At 38.7% G+C, this 26596-nt stretch overlaps 1 protein-coding gene across 4 annotated transcripts in view; it reads left to right on the top strand.

Moving 5' to 3' along the window:
* The window catches only part of Sp4 (Sp4 transcription factor), a 65335-nt gene extending 40825 nt beyond the window's left edge, over positions 1-24510 (top strand). For all 4 annotated transcript variants that reach the window (XM_039111794.2, XM_063261556.1, XM_063261555.1 and 1 more), the window contains 3 exons: positions 2717-2945; positions 9641-9840; positions 18588-24510. In XM_039111794.2, the coding sequence (XP_038967722.1) occupies positions 2717-2945; positions 9641-9840; positions 18588-18835 (677 nt within the window). In that variant the 3' untranslated portion in view covers positions 18836-24510. The remainder of the gene's footprint in view (positions 1-2716; positions 2946-9640; positions 9841-18587) is intronic.
* The last annotated feature ends 2086 nt before the right edge of the window (positions 24511-26596 follow it).

The raw sequence follows: 26596 nt of genomic DNA, 5'->3' as shown, positions 1-26596 counted from the left end.
AGAGTCTCTAAATGTTCAGTGATGAGTTCATAACTGGGGCCTCACTTGGGTCACCTCACTTACCATGGTGCTGATTCAAAGGTGAACACATTAAACTTTCTGAAACCACTTCCTAACAAAATACATAATTTCCATTCAGCCTACTTCATCTTCAGGTTCAATCCTAAGATTTAGCCAACCCACAAATGAAGTATTTGGGTAGTGGGTGCAATATATCTCTTCGGCTAAACTTTTTGAGTGTTGATTTTGTTTTGAGACAGGGATTCACTACAGAGCTGTAGCTTTCCTGAAACTCACTGTGTAGACCAGGCCTAGCCTTGAATCCAAAGAGATGCACTACCTCTGCCTCCTGAGGGCCACCTCACCCACTAACTTCTGAGATTAAAAAAAAGAATAAAGTATTACAACGTTTTATTTAGGTTGCATTAGATGGTATAGGTAAACTAGTGATGATTTAAATTTGTGGGAGGATGTTGTGTGTATGTACTATACAGAACGATGCCATTTTGTAGATTAAGCATCTGTAGTTTATAGCATATGGTGACAGAAAGGGGAGTGACCAAGCCAGCTCAGTCAGTCAACAGCGTCTCAAGGGAGGGAGCAAGGATTGAAAAGAAAAAGACAATTAGACAACATTATAACACAACTCCAGCCAGTTTTGAAGCTGAAAGGAGTTTTTCTCCAGCCTGCTTTTATACCATTTTAACTACGTGAAAAGAATGAGGTCGGTTCTAGGTCAAGGAACAAGGCAGTAAACAAAATGTCAAGGAACAAGCAAGGCAATAAACAAAGTACCCGGACCACCGTTTCTAGGGGCTTATCATGATGTCCAAGATAAAAGGAAGGCCACATATTCCTCAGCTGAGTTTGCCTTGAGCTTTGTATTAGCCCAAGTGTAAATATTCTTATCTGAGCCTACTTCCCTGTCCTAGCCCAAAGTCAAATTCCTGCCTGAGCCTACTTCCATGTCCTGACCCAATGTCAAATTCTTGCCAAGTTTCTAGAAGCCCCAAAAGCTCTCCATGGGGGAGTCCTGAAATTAACTCCTTGTAGATACTGAAGGATGGCTCCTGAGGATTCCTGGAGTTCACAGTGGAAATTGAGATTTATTTGGATGCAAGTGTCCAGTCAGGAGTTGTTAGTTGATAATCATGTAGTATCTCTCACTTGGTGATTTTTACTGTTTTCCCAAATGATTAAAGTGCTACAAGCATAGTTGTAAAGTAAGTTTTATCTCTCACCTGCATTTGTGTTTCCTGACATGCTATATCCTCATAGTCCCGCTCAACTCAGTAAGTAAGGGAGGCAGTAGCTAATGTGGCGAACAGTACTGTGGTATGAACTGTAGTAAGGGGTTTTAAGCATTGACTTACCCTTATGTCAGATCTCTGAAGGAGAACAGTCTTGTAAGTTCTTTTCCTTCCAGCCCATGCACATGATGAATCAGACCTGGAGACTGCGTACATCAGCATAGAGTCAGCTCATACAAACAGTTTTGACACATTTTTTTCTAGTTTCCCTAATAAGGAAAGGAGCTAAGCTAGTTTATACCCAAGACATCAGAAGCATAAGATTTAGCTCAGTGGTAGAGTGCTTGCCTAGGAAGCGCAAGGCCCTGGGTTCGGTCCCCAGCTCCGAAAAAAAAAGAACCAAAAAAAAAAAAAATACAGTTAAAAAATTCTGTTTGTAGTAGTGACTGTGTGTACATGCATATATACCTACACACATTCATAGGTAGATAGAAAGATAGATAGATAGATAGATAGAAAGATAGATAGATAGATAGATAGATAGATAGATAGATAGATAGATAGATAGATAGATAGATAGTTGATTTTGCATGTAAACCCACCTAGGACGGGAATGATGGTGGTATTGGACTGGAACCCAAGTACTTAAGATGCTGAGGCAGGAGGATTGTTGAGTTTGAGATCAGCAGAGTTATATAGTGAATTCTAGACCAGCCTTTGTTACATAGCGAGGCCCTGTTTAAAAAGAATAAAGTGGGGCTGGGGATTTAGCTCAGTGGTAGAGCGCTTACCTAGGAAGCGCAAGGCCCTGGGTTCGGTCCCCAGCTCCGGAAAAAAAAAAAAAAAAAGAACCAAAAAAAAAGAATAAAGTGAGGAAACATTCAATTTTGTTTGCAAGCTAAAAAATAAAACAAAATTTATATTAGTAAGGACATGTTTGCTTAATTGTTTCTAAATGAAAAATATCTATATTTCATTCTTCTGCTAGTTAATTTTTTATTCTTGTATTTTCTGCTTTGGTTTGTTTTTTTGAGACAGAATTTCTCTGTTTAGCCCTGCCTATCCCGGAACTTGATCTGTAGACAAAGCTGGCCTTGAACTCAGCCATCTGCCTGCCTCTGCTCACTAGTGCTGTGATTAAAGATGTGCAACACCACCACCTTTACTCCTGTCTTTTCCTGCCATGTGAACTGTGTTGTTGATTGCAGATTGTAATAAACAGTAATGATGGTTTATGTTTATACATTTTATATGCTTCTGTGTATCCTCCCAGGGATCGGTATTTCAGAAATCTCAGTCCTCACGAGCTGGGTAGATATCATTAAGCCCTTTGTTTTTGTGTATTGTTAAAAAAGCAAAAACAAAACCTAACATTTTAAAGCTTTAAAATGTTTATGTGGATTTTTTCACCATTATTTTCAAAACAGAAAGCATTATAATGCTTTTTCTTTCTGTCGCTTTTTTAGGTCAGCAGCAAGGACAGGATGGAGTGAAAGTCCAGCAAGCTACTATAGCTCCTGTAACGGTGGCAGTTGGAGGGATCGCTAATGCGACAATAGGTGCTGTTAGTCCTGACCAACTCACACAAGTGCATTTGCAGCAAGGCCAGCAGACCTCTGATGCCGAGGTGCAACCTGGCAAGAGGCTTCGAAGAGTTGCCTGCTCGTGTCCTAACTGTAGGGAAGGAGAAGGAAGGTAACTGCTGTTCTCACCCTGCCTCTCTGCAATTAAAGCAGTCGTGGCCGCTTCCTCTAAGCACTGGAGCCTCCTGAGTCTTCTCTCTCAGAAGCTGGAATGCAGTGTTATACAGGAGATTAGGTTGGGCTGTTTGAGACGCAGTCCTCTGCTCTCTGTTGTATAATTTTTTAATAAATGATTTCCCCTTTCACTTACTAGGTGAAAGCTTTGAACACCTCTTGATTTCAGACTGACTCCTGTGCCATGCTGTTTACCCGGTTGTCATGTATACACATGTATACAGTGTAGTAGTTTGGAATACACTCACAGTCATGTAGATATCACCAGTCTGTTTTAAGCCACCTTGTCATCTTCAAAAAGGCCTGGCCTCCAAACTCCTCAGCTCTACTAGGTTTTCCTGTACTAAGCATATCAAACAAATGGAATCATACAGTGTTTGAATGTTTGTGATGGCCCCTATGCTTCATCTGTGGACAAATAATGTTCCATTGTATGGAGTATTTAGTGTGTGTGTGTGTGTGTGTGTGTGTGTGTGTGTGTGTGTCTGTGTGTGTGTGTGTGTCTGAGTGTGTGTGTGTGTCTGTGGTGTACTTGTTTATCCCAGCACTGGTCACACAGCCGAGCTCTCTCCTTATGGACCATTATGAGTAATGCCACTGTTTGCGTGTATGTAAGTGTTTATGCAGACACTCGTTTTTGTTTCTTTCGTTCTTGGTGAGTGAGTGCATGTGCGCATGCAGAAATAGAGTTGCCAGGTTGTCTGGTAACTATATTTGACCATTTAAGGAACTGCTACACTATTTTTTTTAAAGTGGTTGTACTGTTCTGTGTTCCGGTCAACACTGTGTGAAGGTTTCGGTTTTCCCCTTAGATTGCTAGTCCTTGTCATTCCTGATTGCTTATGGTTTTTGAGTCAGTTAATAATAAGTCTGAAAGTGCTGTCACTGTGGTTTTGATTTAAATTTTCCTAGTGATTAGTGATATTAATCATCTTTTTGTGTGGTTTTGATAGTATATCATTGGAGAAAAGCATATTTAGATGAATTTTCCATGTTTAATTGCATCATTGAATGGTAGTTCTTTATATATTCAGCTCTTTATATATAAGATCTCACCAATACATGATTTGGAGATACTGTTTCCTAGTGTGTAAAATGGTCATATACTGTCAAAATTGTGATTGTGTCTTTCAAAGTACAAAATGTTTTGAATTATAATTTTTTGTTTGTTTCTTCTCCTTGGTTGCTTTTGCTTTTGATGTCATATTGAACACTCCATTGCCAAATCTAATGAATGTTCATAGTTGTTTCACTTCTGAGTTTTACAATTTTATTCTGGAATGTAGATAGGATAATACATGGTTTCTTTATAAAAGGTGATGTGAAGAAAGCGGGGACCCAGCATCATTTACTGAAGTTTCTTTTCCCTGTTGAATGCTCTTGGCTCCTATTCTCAAAATTGCTTTAAAGTTTAGCAACACTAGGGATTCTGGGTGAGTTTTAGCACTAGCTTGTCACTTTCTACAGAGAAGCAAGTTGGTATCCTGATGGGAATTGAGGTGAAATTGCAGGTCAGTTTCAGGAATAGTGACAATTTAATAATATTGAATCTTCAGATCCATTCAAAAGGAACATTTTTCTGTTTAGATTATTGCTGTTTGTTTCATTAGTATTTTGTGTTTTTTTAAAAAAGGAGTGTAAGTTTAGTATTTTTTAAGTGTATTCCTGTTAAATCTTCTTGATGTTACTATAGATGAAGCTTCCCTTTCCCCCAATTTCAAGTGTATAGAATTACGTTGGCTTTTGGGTATTCTAAAATCTTACATTATAGAATATTGCGAAATTATTCCTTCTTGTGGATTTCATAATAATTACTTAGTTCTTTACATCTATGAGGTGGAGAGATGCCTCAGCAATTATGAGCACTGGTTGCCAGAGGATCGGAGTTCAAGTCCCAGCACCCACATGGTGATTTACACTTGTCTGTAACACCATTCCCAGGGATCGAATGCCCTCTTCTGGCCTCTATAGGCACTTACACACATGTAGTACACAGACTTATGTGCAGGCAAAGCACTCACCCATAAAAATAAGATTTCTATAAACCCAAAATATACATTGGGAAAAAAAGACCGTATCTTCCACAAATGTTGCAGGGCAACTGGATGGCTGCATGCAGAAGAGTGAAAATAGGCCCTTACTCATCGTGCTACATAAAATTCAACTCCAAATGGATCTAGAACCTCAACATAAGACCTTATATACTAAGTCTGACAGAAGAGAAAGAAGAAGATAGCCTTTAACTCAGTGGCACAGGAAAAACTTTCTGAACAGAACACAGATAGCAGAGGCACTAAGACCAACAGTTAATAAGCAGGACCTCTGAGTTGGAGAGATGGCTATTCTTCCACAAGACTTGGGTTTAATTCTTAGTACCCACGTGGCAGCTTACAACAGTCTGTAATTCTAGTTCTAGGGGATCAGTACCCTCTTCTGGACTTCACAGGCAATGTCTAGCAGGAGGCGTATAGATATAATATAGACAAAATGCACAAATAATATAAAATACTTAAGTAAATGTGGCCTCATGAAACTACAGACCTGTGTGGCAAAGGACACCCATCATTTGGAAAACTTACCAACTACACATTTAATAAAGGTTTAATATCTAGAATATATAAAGAACTAAACAAACAAACAAACAAACAAACAAAACCCCAGAAGTCAAGAATAACAACCCAATTAAAAAGCGGGGTACAGAACTATGCAGAGAATTTTTAAAGATGAAGCTCACATGTCTAAGAAACACTTTTTTAAATGCTTTAGCCATCAAGAAAATTAAAACCACCATAAGATTTCATCTTATCTTGGTTAGAATGACCAAGATAAATAAAACAAATGTCACAGTTCAGACTGGCGAGGATGCAGGGAAAGCGGAACACCTATTCATTGCTGGTAGGAGTGAAAACCTGTACAGCTATTATGGAAAACAACGTGGTGATTCCTCGGGAAGCTGCAAACTGATCCACTTCAAGATTCAGCTGCACCACTTTTGAGCATATACCCAAAAGACTCTACGCTGTACTGCAGAGAGGCTGGCTTATCCGTGTTTGTTGCTGCTTGACTTGTAATAGCAAGAAGTTGGAAACAGTCCAGATATTCATCAGCTGATGAGTGGATAGTGGAAATGTGGTACGTTTACACAGTTGAATATTGTTCAAGTGTTAAGAAAAATAAAATGTGCAGATACATGGATGGAGGTATTTAAAAAAAAAAAAAGGCAAAACAACAACAAAACCATGCAGAGTAAGGTAAACCAGATCCCAAAGACAAGCATTATATGTTCTTTCTTACATGTGGATGTTAGCTTTTAAGCTTTCAAAATATGTGCTACCACCAGCTGAATAACCAGGGACGTTAAGTAAGGGACTTGGGATTGGTGGGGGGAGGATCTTCGAAGGAAGCGGAGATAAAAATAAAGCTATGAGAGTTAAAGGGGGCAACTAAAATAGGATTAAATAGGGAAAGAGATAGGAGAGAAGAGTAAAGGAGGGAAATGGAGAACTAGAACTGATAATAAAATCCATTTGAAAAAAACACAAAGAGCCTGCTACTGTAGAAGCTTCCTAAGTATACACACATGTGAAAGGAACTTAAATGGAGCCACTAAATAACAGAGAAGACACTGCCCCAAGCAGAAATCTTAGGACACTGAGTAAACCTTTGGTGCCAGAATAGGTACATAGCAGCCCTTTCACACTCAAACCTGGTTGAATCCTTAACCAGTGGGGTCTCATTGAAGCTGCCAAACATTACAGACTAGTGCCAAGGCTCTTCACATCTTAACTCTAAGGTGCTATTTCTGAAGAGACTACTTAGAAGGTACATAAAAGTCAGACTAGTACCTAATAAGAAGCTTCACTCCTAATTAGCATTCGTGGTTCTAGAAGATACTCTTCATGGTGCAAGACAAAGTAACCCAGCTACAAATCCTGCAACCCGCTTGCAAGATATTCTGATACAATAGTAGCATAAATGTTACAGGAGCAATTAGCCACTTTTAAAATTCCGATTCAAGGCCTTCTTCATGAGATGAAACTTATACCTGAAGCTGATAAAGTGGCCAAGAACCTGAGACCAGCTAGGCATGGGAAACCTACTTCCTCTGCTAAAGGAGCATAGGCATGAAACGACTCCTCAAGACACACTGCTGTGCCCATAAGTCAGTGCTTCGAGCAGTCCTCATCAGAGAAGCATCTTGCAGTAGATGGGAATTAACACAGAAATCCATAACTGGACATTGTGTCCACTGAGAACACTCAGTCCTAAATGGGATGTCTTCATCAAACTTCAAGGTTTGCACAGGCTCAGGTTAGATGGGGACCCAGCACTGAGAGGAAGAAGTGGACATGAGGTCCAGACCCCAACCAAGAAGCTACTTGCAATTGATACCCACTAGCAATGAAAAAAAAATCAAGTTTAGTTACTGGGTATATCAACCATACTCCAGGGCAGTCTCCATCCCCAAGAATAGTTGGAAAACAAACAAACAAACAAAAAACCTGCTGTCGTGTGGGAGGGGAGCTTTTTATTTCATTTTGCCTTGTGACAGTTTTTGTCTTGTTGGTCTTTTGCCCTTTTGTTCTGACTTTAGTTTCTGTGGTCTAGTTTTCTTTTGAAAAAGAAACAACATAAAGTTGCTTGGGTAGGGAGATGGAGAAGTTCTGGGGGGCGTCAGAGGAGAGAAAAGGATGGTCAGAATACACTGCATGAAAAAAATGAAAAGAAAATAGATTTCTGTATTAGAGTATTATGGTATTTTATATATAGTATTATAGAGATACAGTTAGAATATCTGTAAATAAAAATTTTTGTGTTTACTTCTTCTGCTCTGGAGAGTTTCTGGTGGGTTTTTTTTTCAGGGTAGGGGGACAGATCATCTAGTTTCTCACCGTTTTAATATAATTTTAGTTCTAGAACCCTGGATCAAGTGAGGAAGCTCCTTTCTACTATCTCCTTTTTTTTCTTCTCATTTTAATCATATTATTAAATTTATTATAATAATTGTGAGCCAAAAAATTGTATAACCTTTACCCCCAAGCACTGGGAACCAGAGGCAAGTGGTTCTCATTGAGTTTTAGGTGAACCTGATCTACATAGTGAGTTCCAGGGCAGTCAGGTCTGTATAGTAAGACCTTGTCTCAAAACAAGCAAAAATTATATATGGGGGAAAGGGATTTCACCAGTAAAGCTATTTGACTCTAGGCTTTGTTTTTCTTTATTCTGATTAATTCTTTTTGTTAAAGATTTATTTTGATTGACCATTTGTGTTCGTTTATCAGTTTTTCAAATTTTCTGTTTAAGCGTGTGTCTGCCTAAGTGGTTGGTAACACCTAATGCTCCTTTAAGATCCTTTTCATTTTCATGAGATTGATAATGACTTTTATTTGTGAGGGAGGTAATTGAGTCTTTTTGTCTTAGTTTAGCTGAAGCTTTATCATTTTGTTGACCTCTGGGAGCATATGTTTGAAGTTTTTCCCATCTCAGAGCTCACTCTCCCTTTCTACCCTTGCTGCTTTCCACAGATTCACCAACCTATGGTTTGCCTTATCTCCAGTGACAATGTATCTTTCTCTCAGGTGCCTTTGCAACAGTTGTTTCTTTTTAAAAAAAACGAGCCCTTCAGTTAAACTCCAGCTTCCTTGCAGATTGCCAGTTCTTTGAGATTGGAGTTCGTTCTAGCTAGATTTGGGGCTTGTGAATGGGAAGTGGGGCAGAGAAATGCCCTGATATAACAGCTGAGTGCTTGGCGGCAGGGACAGTAGGCTCACATTTTCTTAACCTTGCCTCTTCCAACACAATAGCTCTAATTTATGAACTGTGCATGAAGGTCAGGAAACACCTGGACCATATCATTTTCATCATGTCACAATAATTCCAAAGTTCAGTGAGATGGGCACTGGGTGCCTTTTAGCCACACTCAGCTGGAACTCAGCCTCAGCAACAGGTGGCTTGCTCCTCTCTGGAAGGTATCTAGCCGGGAGGCTGGAGGGGAGGGAGCCCTCCCTGTTCATGGTTGTACTGTTCTGTAACTCTAGGTAGAAGGGAAGAAAAGGAGTTAGTCCTAGATCCATAGACTCCATTGTTACATACTTTAGGTTTCAGAGTGAATATTAGTTTTTGCTGTTATTGATATTTAGGACCGACCAGAGATTCTTCAATAGTGGATTGGGAGGTAGATTTATAAATTATTAGTTTTGCTGGGAGGGGTTTCATGGAATTCCTTATCACACTGACCTGCTAGAAGTGAATCTTGGTACCCCACATTTTTAACTGAGGTTAACTATCTTTTTGATATTTAGAGGAGAATTTTCAAGAGATTTGTTTTCTATATTAGGGAGGCTGGGGCAGGGAGATTGTGAATTTGAGGATAACCTCTATTAGATAGCTAGTTCAGGCAGTCTGAGCTATGTAGTAGTCATAAATTCCGAAGCTTACCACATTTTCATATAAGTTTTTATATAGTACATGACCATAATTGATTTTTTTTCCTCAATGAAAAAAATATCTCACGTGTTTCTTTGTGTTCAGACGTACTCAGAAAAGCATTTTCTAATCATGTAGATGGCCTGCGTTTTTGGCACAGATAGAAGCTGAGTTTAGGGTGTAATGATGTTGGTTTTGTTCTGTTAGGGGCAGCAGTGAACCAGGAAAGAAAAAGCAGCATGTTTGCCACATTGAAGGGTGTGGGAAAGTGTATGGCAAGACTTCTCACCTACGAGCACATCTCCGCTGGCACACTGGAGAACGGCCTTTCATATGCAACTGGATGTTTTGTGGCAAAAGATTCACCAGGAGTGATGAGCTTCAGAGGCACAGAAGGACCCACACAGGTTAGTTGGTTTGTCTTGGGAGACAGCCATTCTTTCTACTTAGTTTTTGAGTGCTTAGTGAAAGTTGCACTGTTGAAGGTCAAATGTCCTGCCTTCTTTCTGACGTAAAGTTATTTTACTTCTTAAATTTTATCACCATACCAGAACTTTTTCCTTTTGCATTTTTTCCATAGCATGTTTTTCTAGTGTGTGTATATATTTTTTCCTAAGTATATATATTTTCCAAAGTATATATGTAATATATATAAAAGAGAATTAAATTATGATTGTAAGGGTTTTTTCCAGTGCAAGGGCATCTTAGCAGTTGAGAGCCAAGGAATACCACAAAGTCATGCCACATAACAAGTATCACACAAGAGATTTACTGGGAAGATCAGAATGGCAGCTGCTTCTTAAACAGCAGAGGACCAGGTGAAGGGGAGGGGTTTTATAGGGTTTGGAGCATGTGCAGTGAGCTGGTGGAAAAGTACAGCATGGCTGGTTAATTTTTTTGACATATATCACCAAGTCATGAGTGGGATCTTCAAGCGTCAGGAGCTCCAGGTCAAGTCAGGGCAGGGGGTGTTTCCCTAGCCCTGTTCCCTACAAGGATATCGGTGACTCCGAGTAGCCTCCATTTTGTCTTTTCAAACCCAGGACATGTCAAGAATAATATAACAAATATCCACTTAACACTCAAATTATATTTTTTGTTACTTTATTAAATCAAACCACTAAGAAAGTCAGAACAAAGGCATCAGCCACCATCGGTCTACGATTTGGTGTCTAGTATATTTCTAAACCCATGTGTATTATTTGTGGATATACATAGAAAAATAGTGTTTTGTACAGGCCATAAAATATTGTATGATACCATTCTACATACTTTCACTCAAGTCTCCTATGCATGTGTGTTTATATTTTAAGAGATGTGCAGTATTCTGCCACACGGCACTGATCATTTCTCACACGTTGGTTATTGGAGGGTAATTTGCTGTCACCAGCTTTGCTGCTCTGAAGCATTGGACATGTATAAGTCCATACTGAAGTTCCCTTCATGTGTTCTTACTACTGCAGTGCCAGCTTCAGAAGTTTGTGTCTGTCCAACATCATTTCTCTTTTGAACGTTCGCACTTTTCGTGAGGACCCCTGAGATCAGCCTCTTATGTGTGCTGTTTACTTTAATTCTGAGTTGTGATGCGTTCACCTTTCTTCTGGAGTGTTTCTCAGTCATGCAATTAAAAAAAAAAAAGTCTAAGATATCCTGAAATTACTTGAAACTTTTTTAACAGCTCTGAGATTTTTGTTTTTGCCTCCAGTTTGGTCCTCTAGAATATGCAAAACATGATTTTGTTCTTCCTCCTCTTCCTCTTTTTTCTTGTCTCAAATAATGAGTTGCGGCTACAAATTGTTTCACATGAAAAGCTAGTTTTTGACTAGTTTATTTTTCTAATTAATAGTAACATTTCTCTCAAACTGTCCTCTTTAATTGTGCCTTAATTTCTGGGTCCCCTGTTGGGAAGCTCTGTTCCTTCTGACAGTTCACATACGAGTGCCTCTCAGTTTTCGTTGCTATAAACTCTTAAATCTCCGCATCTGCTGAAAGCACACTCAGGCTCTCATCCCTGCTCAGAGTGCCTGGTTCTTGCTGAGTAAATTTCGAGTTATTAGTTAACTTATATAAGCTGTGGTGTATGTTTAAGACACAGGAGTCCTAGAACTGGCCTAGAGCAGCATGAGCTGGGGTTTCTTGGGTATTTGAATTTGTTCCTTCATTTGGTGCAAAGCAGCACCATGAGGTAGAGACAAGCTCCATACTGCAGATCAGAAAATTGTCTCAGGTGGCTGGGGGTGGTGCTCAGCGATGAGAGAGACCCTGTGCTCCATCCCCAGCACCACAGTTGTTAAGTGAATTATAAGCACAGAATGACCTGCTTGGGCAACTCAAATGAGTAATAGCATGTTGCTCTGTGCTGGAAGTGAGCATTATGTAATGGCTATGAGATTTGGGTTTTAAGAGTTTTTAAAGTTTTTAATACTGTATGCTAATATTGAAGATTGAGTATCTCTTCCCTGGATTTGCAGGGGAAAGGTTAAAGAAGCCAAGAAAAATTGCCATTTATTTGATTTGAAGCTTGGCATTGTGATTGGATTGCTTTGTTTGAAAGTGATAGGTTTTAAAGTCTTCTATGTTATACATCCATACTCATACAGATACACAAAATGTATTTGTTCAAAGATAAATGTTCCAGATTCAAGTATTAATAATTTATGGCATTTTCCTCTCCCTCTCCCCCTCCCCTTCCCTGTCCCCCTCCTTCTCCCTCTCCCCCTCCCCCTCCCCTCCCTCCCCCTCCCCCTCCCTCTCCCCCTCCCTCATGTACTTTTTGAGACAAGGTCTTGTGTAGCTCAGGCTGGCATCAAACTCTGTATGTAGCTAGGATGACCTGAACTTCTGATCCTCCTAAAGCACCTGCCCATCCCTTTTGAGAGTGGATTACAGCCATACCCCATCATGCCCTGGTTATACCATCCATGCTCGGTGTGAACCCCAGGGGCTTATGCTCACTAAGCACTCTACCATCTGAGCTACATCCCTCCCTTCTCTTTTTCTTCCTCCTCCTCTTCTTCTCATTCTCTTTATCCTTTTATTATGATCTAAATCATAATCACCTGCTTTCTTTCTAATTGAGAATCAGATTTACTTTATGCTTATTGATGGAAGTGTTTTGAATATATATTAGCCCACACAAAATTATTTAATTAATACATATTAAAGGGGCTGGGGAGAGAGCTCCTCATCAAGAGCTTGTGCTCCTCACAGAGGACCCTAGTTTGGTTCCCAGCATCAGTTTAGTGTGGTTCAAGCTATCTTTATCTCCAGCTTCAGAGAATCCAACTTCATCACCTGGCTTCTGCAGGTATTGACACTTGTGTGCCACTCCTCCACAGACACGCTGGCAATTACATAATTGTTGTATTTAAAAAAAATTTTTTAAATGATGGGAAATATCTTTAAAATAAATGAAACACAGTAGGGACTGGGGTTGTGGTTTGGTGGTAGAATGCTTGCTTAGCACGTGAGAGGTCCTAGTCCCAGTACTGCATTGAAAGAAGGCAAAACCTGTTTGGCACTAAAAATACTAAGCCCAGTGTTGGTGTGCTTACAAAATGGGACTTTTAAAGAGTTGCAGATAGTCATGCCAGTGCTTATTAAATTTGTTGAAAACAATATCAAACAAAAATATCTTTTGAAATAAGTATTGATTAAAAGTTGAACACATTTCCATTAGAAGCCTTCATCATTCATGGCAAGAATCACTCAGTTCAGTATTTTGCCACCACTCCCAAAAGAAACACAAGGATGAACTGTGAGTATGTAAGTGGATTATTTTTAATTTCTTTTGAAAGTAGTAAGGATAAGTTTGCTTTGCTAAAAAGAAAGAAAGGAAGGAAGGAAGGAAGGAAGGAAGGAAGGAAGAAAGAAAGAAAGAAAGAAAGAAAGAAAGAAAGAAAGAGAGAAAGAGAAAAAACAAAAAATATAAAGTTTTCAATGGTCCATGCAGAATATTTAAAACTTAAATAGTACACAAGGTTTATGAAGAAGGTTCTCCCTTACCTCCTCTGGTCTCAGGATAAAGTCCCTGGGCTATGTTTTACCTTTTTTTCCCCCTCTGAAGACTGCCACAGATGGCTGTGGGTAACATTTCTTCAGATATACATCCTGAAGTATTTGCCTGAGATTATGGCAGTCAGGTTAGTTTCATGAATAACGTCTGAGCAAATGGATCTCTGTGAGTTAAACCAGCCTGATGTGCTAGCAAGTTCCAGACCAACCAGGCATACAGAGTGAAACCCTACATCAAAAGGGAAGCAAATAAAACCTTTATGAATAGACCTTAATTCTGCACAAAAATGACTCTTTTAGAGCACATCCTCTTATTGGTAATCTCTGTATTCTAGTTTTTAGATGCAATGCAGTCATTTTTTTGTCAGTGATTCTCCCCTGTGTTCTTTTTGATGCTATTCGTTTAAGCCCCTTCTCCTCCTCTCCTTCACTGTAATCTAGTGGGTGTCTCAGTAGAAGTCAGTCAGGTACGATCCAGCTGCCATCTTAAACAATAAGGAGTGACATTTGCCTTTCCTACCAATTAGAAACATTGCGGGAAGAGAACCAAATGTTTATTGTACACAATAAGGATATAGATGTACATATACCATACATTCATATAACAGGATAGCTCACTTCTGGGAATATTTTACTGTGGACATGTTACTCATTTATAAGAATATTTCATTGACCTGTGGCATTGTACCAAGAGTAGTCAATCCAGGGATGATGGCTGCTGAGCAGTGTCACAGGGAGGTTTCATCTTCATCCACAGCGAAGAAAAAACCTAGAGATGCTCCTAAAATGTTCTTTCCAGTAGACCTCAGAGTCTCACAGTGTATATGACTCAGGCTTTTATCCTAGATACAGTTTCATATAAAGCTGTGTGTAGTCCTAAGCTTAAGTGGAAATGAAAGTTGGTAATGAAATGCCAGTGGTCTACATGTACAAAAGGAAAAGCATTAATTAACAAAATAGATAAAATGAGAAACGATAGATAAATTAAATTTTTCTCCAGAATTCTTATATAGCTGCTTCAGTTGGTTTGTAAAATGCACAAAGCTGTTTTCTCTTGGCTGACTAGCAGTCAGTGAGTCTTCAGCCTCCTGGTATAGAGGTTGCTTTCAGAGCTGGGTAGTGTGCTTGTTTTCTTATCTAAACAATGAGAAGAACAGTAGCAGACAACTGAAGAGAGAGCTCAGGCTCAAGTAAGTACCCAATGCAGGTAAGTCTCACTTTGTTCTCCCTGCTCTGCGTCCCAGGATTGACCCTGGGGTAACGTTTAGCGGGAGCAAGCAATAAACAGTAAGAGCAGTCCATGAACGCACCAGAGAAGTCAGAAAGGGGTCATGGTCCCATCAACGTGGCATTGCAGTAGTGGCAACATAGGCACCAAGAAAGTTTCTGCACACTCAGATCTCTAGCCAGAGATTCCAGAAAATGGGGGCCATGTATACCATACAGTGTGGGTGGAATCACTAATATTTTTCTCATGTTGTTTAAACTGTGGCCCTGATAGATACTACAAGAGGCCACAGAAACTAGGCTTTCTGGTTGATGAAATCACTTGTGGGTTAGAAAACATGGAGAAAACATTGAAACAAAGATAAAAGGTGATCACTAATTCTGTGTATAGAACAGAAGAATTGCTGGCTTATTCCTAAACTTTGTGTGCACAGGATCAGCATAGAATGATACAAAGCCTTATAAACCATCTTCTCATTTCTACATATACAGCTAAGAACCAAACATACTCTCTAACGTGTGTGTGTGTGTGTGTGTGTGTGTGTGTGTGTGTGTGTGTGTAGTATGTGTATATCCATATTCTGTAAGTAGAGAGGAAAAGAGAAAACAGAAGAATGAAAAATAGAGGCAGAAGTCATAGCCCAGACTGGCCTTAGATTCCGTGTGTACCCCATGTTGGCCTTTAGCTTGTATAAAGTTGTCTACCCATGTGTTTCTGAGTTATCCATGGGCCAAGAGAAAGTCTCAAGGGAAATTTGAAAATAGCTTTGACTGAATGAAAAGTTTTATCGTACAAAATATAAGAGGCAAATAAAAACAGTGAATTTATAATGTTAAATCCTCTTTTTCGGTCAGTAGTCTAATATTTTTACAAGAAAATGAAGAGATCTAAAACAGGAAATTAAGAAATAGTAAGGAGGGGAAATAAATGGGAAAACAGTTCAGAAAACTCAGGCTATGGGGGTGGGCTTGTTTTTGTGCTATCAGGGGTGGAACTCAAGGTTACATACATGCTACATAAGTGCTCTACCCTGAGCTGATAGTACCCAGACCACTCAACCCAAAATCTGATTAGCTTGAAAGGTAAAACATCTAAGTTCTCCAGTCACACTGACCAAGAAAACATAGGCAAACCCCTAAAGACTGTGAATGATCTGAATGACTCTACCCCAAATTTGAAAATAACTCCTGAAAAGGCACAGAACCCATATTTGCTGAAGGAGGGGTAGATAGGACTTGGGATAGAGCCTAGTGAACGAGCTTTGATGTAGCACACTGAAGCTCTGGGCGTAGCTTCTCAAAAATACCACCAAAAAATAGATAACATGAAAAGTCCTGTTCATTAAAGAAATTGAATCTTGTTAAAAACTTCCGAGAAAGAACACCCTGGGTCGGGATCTAAGAAGTTTACTCTAGGCTTGAAAACCTGAACATTTGAAAATCATTCAGGCAATGTGATTTACCAAATTAATAATGAAAGAAGAAAATGATAGTATCTTAAATAATATAGTAAATATTTGGCAAGATTCTCTGTTTTTATAAAAGTTCATGAAACTGAACTGAAAAGAACAGCACAAGCTTAGCAGCTTAGAAGCTCAGTTGTCCTTCAGTTCCTTTAGGTCAGAAGCCCCACTGCCCTCCCTGTGGTCGGGAGTGTGTGGAGCTGCCCACCATAAGGCAGCTCTGGCAAACAACCCACTTGTAATCCACTGCTGTCATCCACCTCAGCCTCAGTGTTACGCTGGGTCCCTGCTTCCCTGGCCAGTGTTCAGTCTTGCAAGGTGTCTGTTTTTCTTCTTACATGTGTTCTAGGACACCCTCTCAAAACTTTGGTTGGTCCATAATCACACTTCTAAGCTCTCCAATTCTAGTTACAGATAAATCTCTTTGACAGGTGAAGATAATTCCTCTGTATCAAATTCCATAACATAATTATTTACAGCTATAAAACCCCATTATCCTCTGACATATGTGTAACTCCCAGGAATTGGGACATGCAATCTTTATAGGGCCATGTTGTCTGTGACAGTAGTCAATATCGACTGATTCGTTAATTAGATTATTTTTTTTCCCGGAGCTGAGGACCGAACCCAGGGCCTTGTGCTTGCTAGGCAAGCGCTCTACCACTGAGCTAAATCCCCAACCCCTGTTAATTAGATTCTTTATTCAGAAAAGGTAATCATGAATTCTGAAAGCCCAGCCATTATTGGAATAGTTGAAATAATTTTAACTATAAAATTGTATGATCTGCAGCTAATAGAAGCATTCTTCACATCCCTTGAAGTAAAAAGTCCATGATGGTATTTGTTGAAGGTAGGAAATAAATTATCACCCAATATAGCAGAAGACACTTTGGTCATTGAGCTAAAAGGACTCATTTTTTTAGTGAAAGTATACTTGAAGTTGATTCAGTAGCCAAATGAGTGAGTGGGCAGGCTGGGGAAGTCCACACTGAACATGTCACCACTGTTTCCTGCTTGCCATTTGTCACAGAGCAGCTGTGGGCTAGAATATCTGGATTACCTCCTGGGTAATACTGGGGTGATAGATAGATCTACATGGTGGCCGTTAAGTCAGAAATGGTCTTGCACAGAGAGTCTACAGGAACCTGTTAGAAAGTGACTGAGTTTATGAATATTGCAATTATTAAGTGTTGAGCCTCAGGCTAGTCAACTATAAAATAAACATATAGATAAAGATTGTACACTGAAAACTCTTTTATGGTTAAAAAAAGAGAAGAAAAAGAAGGTAAATGACTTCACACCTGTTCCTCAGATGTGTTTGGTTTCCATCCTCACTTAGTGTTAGTATTCATAGCATTCAGGCCCCTTTACTGCTGCATGTATTTTTAATGCCTCTTAGAATTATGTCCAATGCATTATTTAGCCTTTAAAAGAAAAATTCTGTATTGTAAATGCATGTTGGTGTAAAAGGGGGTATATCTGGTGTAGAAAATTTTGAAATTGTAGACTTTCTCTTGTTAAAAAAAAAATCCACTGAATGAATCTGCATATTATCTGAGTTCTGTTATTTCACCAGGGAAACCCTCTTTCACTGAACTGACAGTTGTAGAAAGAAAGACTAAAGATAGTATTGCTGTTGATAAACATCAGGGTAGAACAACCAAGTCTCATGTGTTCTATCCCATTACACAAAAAGATTTTTTTCCTTTTTAGTTAACATTTGATTTCTATTTCATGAATAGAAGTAGTTCTAGTTAGAACTGTCTTATATTTTTTAGAAAACACGTTTAAGGATCAAACTATCATCATTCTTCCTTGGAAGCATAAAGCTGTATTTAATTTGAAATATATATTCCCAGCATGCTACTAAAGTCTTAGCTTAAAATAGTTTCTAAGACATGTTAACGAGACCCAGCTATCAACTTCAACTAAAGTGCATGTGGCCGTTCCCACTGCCCTTTGTTAGCTGGTAATAATGTCAAGAGTTCTTTCATTAGGAATCCTTTTATTTTGTGAATGGGGTAACTGAGGCTCAGGGTTGTTATTTGACTTGTTCCAGTCCCCAATTCTCCCCCAACACCCCTACGCGCCCCCCATTCCCCTAGTTCATGTCAAAAACATATAAGGTCTTTTATTCTCAGCCACATGTTTTTTCTTCTACATTGATTGCTTGATAGCTTTTGTTGTTTGATTTTGGTTACTTTTTTTTTTTTAACAGAAAGCTAGAGATAATTCAGAGGTTGAGGGCTTGCCTGCCATGAACAAGGCTCTAGATTTGCCCCCTACCATCATAGAAATAAGAAAAAACTATTGTGTGCCTACTTAAACTAGGGATATCTGTATATATCATATCTTATTAAAGCAGAATGTATTTGGAAAATAAATTGCTAAAAATTAAAATTTCATTTAATTAAAATATCTATAATTTTATTTACTTCTTATGTTCACAGGTGAAAAGAGATTTGAATGTCCAGAATGTTCTAAAAGGTTTATGCGGAGTGATCACCTTTCCAAGCATGTCAAAACTCACCAGAATAAGAAAGGAGGTGGGACAGCTCTTGCCATTGTCACCTCCGGAGAACTGGACTCATCCGTTACAGAGGTGCTTGGCTCTCCACGGATTGTCACAGTTGCCGCCATTTCTCAAGATTCGAATCCAGCAACTCCCAATGTTTCAACAAACATGGAAGAATTCTGAAACGCTATTTATAACAAAGACCTCTAGTGCTGCACTAAGTTTACACCTTTGAAAATCTGGAAATGGGCTGGTCAAGTGAGTTACAGAGTAGGAAATCACGTTTGCATCCTTGGCATCTTTAAGTATTCCATGGATTATGGTTCAACACATAAAGTGTTGAATTTTTAAAAAATAGAAAAGGAAAACCAATATACTGGAAACAGAAAAGTATTTCTTCCATGGTATAAGTTGCTGTAGTTTTTTGGAAATACATCACATAACCTTTAAACAGAATCTTCCCTCCTTTAACATCCTGTGTTGTTGACGCGTCTAAAGAGACAGACCACACTAATTTGCAGGCTGGGCCTTAATTGGACTTTCTCTGTTTGGAAGAACTTTGTTAAAATTTTAGTCAGTAATAACTTACATACATTTCTTCTACTGTCTAGCACAGAAAACAGATTGTTATCTGACAATAGGGATAATACTGTGTTTCTTTAGCTTGGTTTTTTGGAAAAACCTATTCAAAATAGTTTTGGCCGTCTTTTCTAAATATCAAAAATTCTTTAAAAGTTGAATTAGAATATGTTCCAAAATAGTAATCTGAGCTGTGTCTCAGATCTTTATTACACTACATTGTAGTAGTGTGTGTGCAGACAATCAGTGAAACCCGATTATTTTCTCCATCTTGGAGACACAAGAGGACCTTAGAGCTAAATCTTAGGTTAAACTTTAGATTGAAACCTTAGGAAAACGCTGGGGAAAATTTGCTAGCACAGAATGGATGGAAGCCTCAGAAAGGCAAGACAAAGCAGTTTAACAATATTTTTAAGTTAGGGTTGACTGTGTGCCTAACCCTGTGTTCAATAGCAAAATTTCATTTTAAATGTTCATATTGGAAATGCTTGCATAGATGATAGATCTATGTAATTTCATATTCTGTAAATATGAGTTTTGTTGACAATAAGCAAGATTCTTTATGCTTTGGTAGCCAAAGAAAGAATTGTCATACTTTTCAAGGCCAGCAGAAAATTATTTTTAATTACATTATCACCTTTTTTCCTTTACTAAAAATTGGCAAATCCCATATTATTTCTAGTACTGTGTTAGGCTAATTAGGAACATATATCATACAGTGATATCTTTATGTTACGTCAATAACAGAATTTTCCCTAAAGGTCTAGACAGCTTAACAAATGTATAATAAATAAAATATTATGAAGCAAAAATTATTTTTGGAAAACCAGAATACTTTTCAGTCAAATACTGACTGAAAATATATTTCATTGTTCGTGCAAGGGTCTTAGAGAGCGGTGTCTTATTAGGAAAGATGGCCAAACGTTTCATGTGAAAAGCAATTGGATTATTCTAATAGATTAGACATTAGTAAGACACCTCATGTTTTTAGAACGTATTTACACAGAATCATAACTATTGAAACAGACCATTTGGAAACTAAAGTTTTTACCTACTTCCTTTTTTACCTTCATTGGTTCGAATATAGGTATATGTTTTCTTGTGCATTCTTTATTATTTCAGGAAAAGTACTACTCATGAGAATTCTCTTCCAAAATTGTGATGTTTCATGTACTTTTGATGAAGGAGAAATACTGTAATGATCACTGTTTACACTATGTACACTTTAGGCCAGCCCTTTGTAGCGTTATATAAAACTGAAGGCCTTTTGTGCTTTCGGTTTGTATAAAAAAGCTTTGAGATTAAAGGAAAAAATTTTTACACTGTGGTTATAAATTTCAAGTTTCTTAAAGCTTTTGTAGACTTGTAACAAAGTCTTTAAATTTTAGTTGGATTTTGTAAATTGTTTTGTATATTTTATTTAATGTACTCTTAACAGCTGATGGATCTGGCTTTAAAACATCAGAATCAGTTTGTTGTTTTGTCTGGTACAGAGAAGCATTTGGTAATGTTGATTTTAATTTTATTATATAGGAGCTGAAACATCAAATATATTTTATCTATCATGCTACACAATCAGTGCTATCAATTTTTTTATGCAAAGAGACTTTCTCAATGTTTTAATCGTGTTTTCTTCGAGTGATACTTTTTGTTGTTTGCACCAAGTATGAGCGCTCTGCATCACTGTTCCACGAGCCAGTTTTATGCAACCCACGTACGCTCATCAGAAGTGCAAGTTGTCCTCATCAGCAATGAGGTCTACTGTACATGTATCAGACTGAATCTGGATAACCTTCTATCATATAAAACAACCTGTCAGCAGGCACATTTCACCACTGGAATCAGACCTATTTTGGCAGTCTGTTCTGCATACCATTCTGAATCCACCTTCCTTTCTGTCTGACAGCAGTCGTAGGTTTCGGTGTCCTGTGTTTGACTCAGTGGGGTGTAGCCGTGGTAGGCCGCAGATGCGCAGTACAGTCTCGCGAAGGGCATTTCGCTGCTCACTCCCCTGGCCACCATTATAAAGCTTTTCTTTGTAAAATTATCAGTGTGAAGCTCTGTATTTACCATGGTAGAACTCCAGTGTTAGAATAGTTTTCTCTTACAGTATACTTTCTTTGGTTAGGTTTGTGTATGTGTTGCTGATTACATTAGAAGCTGATGTTAAGTCATTATTTATCACACTCATGAGAGCAGTAATAAACGTGTGTAATCTAGGAGAAAAAGTTAATTTGTCAAACTTAGATAAGCATGATGTTTAGGTCCTATTTTTCAATTTTATAACTGTTTTATTGCAACAATATTTGTACTTAAGTCTCCATTTTAATGCCTTGTGGTGTTTTTTTATGCATGTCACTAAGTTGTCACCCCACATAAATTGATGTACAGCATAGGGTATTAAATCTACATAATGATTTTAAAACAGAAATAGTTGATGGTAAATTGTAAATGTTTTGCAAAAATTCCTTATAAAAAGTTTCGTAGTAACATTTCACTTGTAAATTTTTTGTAAAAAAGAAAATGGATTTAAAAAAAGATGAATCCAGAAAAAAAAAAAAAACATGTTTTCCCATATTCTAGAATTTAGACAATTATTCTGCCAGCAAAGCCTCTGGGGCTGTAATTGACATTTTTACAGTGCTGATTTGTATAAAATTTGTTTTTTGTGGATTTGGAAATAAAATCATGTACAAGTTGTTGCCTGCAGTAACAATTGCAAGTAACCTATTAAAGTCCCCTTGGGTTGAACATGCCTCATTTAATTATGTATACTATAGAGCAATAAAGTGTTTAAACTACCAACCTTCTCATCACAGTGAACACTGAAAATTTAAATACCTCTCACTAGAACGTTTATTGGCAACCCTTCTTAATCCCGGTTTTAAGATCTGATCAACTTGCCTCTGAAAATACCGCCAAAGAACACCAGTTTAAATTGCATGTTAATTTGTGACCAATTGCTGTAGACGTCTGTGGAAATTAAATTTTGATTTAGAGACACCTTATTTAAATAATTTTAATAAATGTTAGGAGATAGTCAAAAAATGAGAGACAAAATTTAAATAATATTTAAGTTCACAGCGAATATTTAGGTTCACTTAGAAGCAGTGTAGGCCTCCTAGGTGTGGAAGAATTGTCTTCCTTCTGGGAGAGATTTGCATGTCTCTGAGAAACCCTTACTGCCGTGAGAATCCACTCCAGTATGACTTGAATGGACACATTTCTAGGTGTGCATGGACAGCAGAGCTGTAGGGAGAGCTGCAGGATGTCAGGCACAGAGGAAAGTGAGCTGCCCACACGCTTCCAACTAGTGTTTAAACATGGAGTAGGTAGGGTAGTGTACTGTCTGGATACATAGCTTGTATGACATAGTGTAAGGGCATGGTTCTAATTCGTTGTACATACATACATAGCATAACAGTGATCAAAAACAAGAGGCAGTTAAATTTATGCTCCTCTATCAAGTAACATCTTTGTCAAAAGCTTTCATGTCAAAAGTAAAGGTACCCATTGTGACCAGGACTGCTTAATTATGCCTGATTCATATTCCCCTGAGTTCTTTACTTAAGCCCAAAGCTCATGTTGCTACCCCAAAGATAAACTTGGGGTGGGGAGGGGGGATCCTTGACCTCTTTATCTGTTCCTCCTACCAGTGACCACCAATTAAATTTCTACTTTTTAATCCTTCCCAAAACACATACCTGTTCCAATTTCCTTAAAGATTGACATATGTGCTTATCAGGATGACACTGCATGAAAAGATAATGAAATTTAAAACCTGAAACTTTCACTTTTAACTCCGTGATGCTCTGGTTTCTAAGCTAGGGATTGAACCACATGAATAAGACTGAGACATAAAGTAGGATCGCTGACATGAAACCGTTCAGTGTGGAGTGAAAGCAGGGGTTAGAGCCACTGTTGTCATAGCCGTGGTTCACCATGTCTTGTTAAAGACAACCCCGAAGTCAGAAAACTCATGTTTGATACAACTTTTCTCTGTTTAAAGTTCAGGTGTAAGATATAGGGGTACTGGGACTTCAGATGCCAGTAAGCAATGTGGGGTTCTTTGATTCCTCAGTGATTGATTGATTGTCTGTGCTGTGATGTGCATAGTGTATGATTGTGTTGCAGGATTTTAAAGGCATTGTCTAAGATTCTCTGGTTGGTATAGCCTTGGGTTCTGCTTCTCTTAGTTGCAATGAAATAATTTATTTTTTTGGATGCCTGAGCAAGAAGATCTCAAGTGGAAGGGAGCAAGGAGAGAAGGGGGAAAGGAAAGAGCACAAAGGGCTGTTGGTAATGCGGAGTTATCTCTCCATGGTGATAGCACTTGGGAAAAAGGAGCCGGTGTTCGAGCTGGGCTCCTGATTTAGTTGTTGCTGAGCTATTTAGTCTCACTGCACTGTGTGCTTATTTGCACAATTATAATTGACACTGTAGTAAGTACACCCAGCATCTGGTAAGCAGTAGCATACACAGTAGCTAACCCAGAGGGGATTACTTCATTCATGAGACTGTGCCAAAACAGCATAAGCTGGATGGCTTGTAGACAATAGGACTAAGTCCAAAGTCACAGTTCAGTGTCCCCTGACAACACATGTTCCCTCACATCATAGAAGGATGAGGTGGCTTTCTGAGGGCCTTTTTGTTTTTCTTGGATCATTAATACCATTTCAGGAGGATGCCATATTTATGATCTTACTGCTTCTTAGAGGCCCCACCTCCTCTGCTGTGTTGGTAATTGGATTTCAACATGATGGATCTGGAGAGACAAACCATCAGACCCAGCAGGAGGCATTGAATAGTTCCCAACAAGATTACTGGTGAAATGCTTGGGAAAGGAGCTTGGAAAAGCTGGCTCTCTAAATTACATCAAAGGAACTTCTGTGAGAATTTCCCATTTCAAGCGTGTTTTTTTCTCAAGCCGAGCTAGTTTGAGGTACTGTACCTCAAAAACTACACGATGGCATGACTCACTGGGAACAAGACTGAAGATAATGAACGCACATCAAGATTGTGCAGGGCAAGGAAGGAAGCCCAGGTTTCGAGACAGCTGAGAAGGCTCACCCTGTTGCGGTGATCAGACACCAGCAAGGGATGGGAGACAGGTGCCTCAAGCAACAGTTCATCTTTGCATCCTACCTTTCTAGGTAGTTGGCTTGGTTTAAAGTGTGTTATTTATGGTCCTGCTGTGAAACGCAGTCTAATAAATATTTTATTTATAGTATTTTTGTGATGTGGAAGCTATAATAAAGTTATATTTTCTGCTGATAAAATTGTTTCCAGCTTGTATAATTTTATGCCAGAATTAAAGGTACGAGTAATTCGTGGTCCGTCTAAATGGCACCATGGTTTCTAATTATTTGATCACCTGACAATTCCAAGAACCACTGCTGAGGAAAACACCACAAAAGTGAGCAAGCTAACAAGAAAGAGAAATACCCAACTCAATAACCGGCAGTCACACCTTTGTTAGCATAACTATATTACATCTTTACAGTAACTTTTGCATTGTGTCTGTGTTTGGTATATTGTTATATCTCTAATGATGCTTTGTAAGAATGAAGTTTATGAGTCCCTGTATTCCTTTCTAATTTCATGGACAGAAAAATATTGTTGAAAAATCAAATCGATTTCAATGGTCATATATTAATTTATCTAAAGAACGAACCTGAGGTGGTGGTGGAGGAGGTGGTGGTGGTGGTGGTGGTGGTGGTGGTGGTGGTGGTGGTGGTGGTGGTGGCGGTGGTGATGGCGGTGGTGGTGGCGGTGGAGGTGGTGGTGGTGGAGGTGGTGGTGGTGGTGGAGGTGGTGGTGATGGTTGTGGTTCATGCTGTTTATTTGGCTTTGTTTTTCAGAATGTAGATGGCAGTTTGTATTAAAACTCTATGTAAATTCATTCACAACTGCAAGTAACTAGAAGTACTTTCCTTTTACATCCCATTTGTGAACAAAGCATCCCTAAGTAAGAGTGAAAAAAAAAAAATAAGCAAACCTAGCAGATTTCTTGGAGTTAATCCTTTTCCAGACTTGGGGCATTTTTCTGTATTTTTAGGAAAAGAATTATCTTGCTGATAAAAGTCAAATTTTAATTATTAACTTAATTAAACGTATTTGAATCTATGACCTTGGCAATTCTTGAAAGCATTAACATTATGAGGTAAGAACCCCCTCCTTCTGAAAATAAATACAAATAATAATACAAATAATACCTCTGCTTCTATATTTTATTCTAATGGAATTTTTGTTAGATTTGTTGATTAAATGTTTATATCTTTTAGGAAAATAGAAAATGCCTTTACCCCAGCATTCAGAATAATCCCAAAAATATGATTTTCAGGAAACTCCAAACAACACTACTCTGGTAATTTTTCTCTTTCAAGCTGGAGAGTTACCACAGACTGGAACTGAAATCCATGCAGCCTGTTCCAGAGGGCCGTGCTGGGCTTTTTAATCTATCTTACCGAGTGGGCAGAGTGATGATTGCTTCATTCTTAAGAGGTAACAACAATTGAGGTTCTACATATCAAGGTTAAAAAAAAATTACCCTATTCTAGGTTTAGCCTATTCCCTTTAAAAGATTATTTTTAAAAAGTTTGCTGTTTCCATATCTACATTTTGGGGTACCTCTGAATCAGTTTCAGAACTTAATCTTCAAGGAGAGTGTGTCAAGAGTGGAAAGTTCACCAGTGACTATCCCAGGGACACCCTGTGGAAGGCTCCAGAGGGCTTGGTTGGCCTCCTTTTTTGCCATGTAAATGCACACAGAGAAGATGCCACCTGTGAGCTAGAGTATGAGCCATCACCTGACACTGAGTTTTTACCTTGGGCTTCCCAGCCCCAAGAACAGGGAGATCCATGTTGTTGATAAGCTGCTTTATTTGTGGTGTTTTTGTTATACCAACTTCAACAAAGACCAGGGTGACAATCAAGAAACTTAGTGAGGTTAAAAGCTCAAAGTCCAGCTAGCAAAGGACATGTACACCGCGACAGAGGAAAGGTCCCAGGGTAACAGCTCTTCCTCTGCTTCGCCTCCTTGCTGGATGCGGGTTGACGTGGGGGGAGTCAGGAACTAGAAGTGTCCCTCTTCCTGGTGTGTGACATGCTCTCAATGTTGTAATAGCCAGTATGCTCCGGAATGGTATTAGGCTCTGCCTGTTATGCCCTGGCTTTCAGTATTTGAATGGAAAGACCCAGTTCACCAAACATCCATTTAGCTGCTAAAACAATTTTTGGTAAAACCTATGTTTTTAGGGAGTATTTTGCTTAAACATGAAGATATGGGCAGAAGTCATTTTACTTGGAAACTATTAGGGTTGACTAAACACTTCCCGTAAAACTTGTGTAGGATACAAATTGACT

The sequence above is a fragment of the Rattus norvegicus genome, chromosome 6, assembly GCF_036323735.1.
Source record: "Rattus norvegicus strain BN/NHsdMcwi chromosome 6, GRCr8, whole genome shotgun sequence".
In the NCBI taxonomy this organism is placed as follows: Eukaryota; Metazoa; Chordata; class Mammalia; order Rodentia; family Muridae; genus Rattus; species Rattus norvegicus.
Note: the sequence above shows the minus strand (reverse complement) of the source record. Positions and strands in the feature narration are given on the sequence as shown.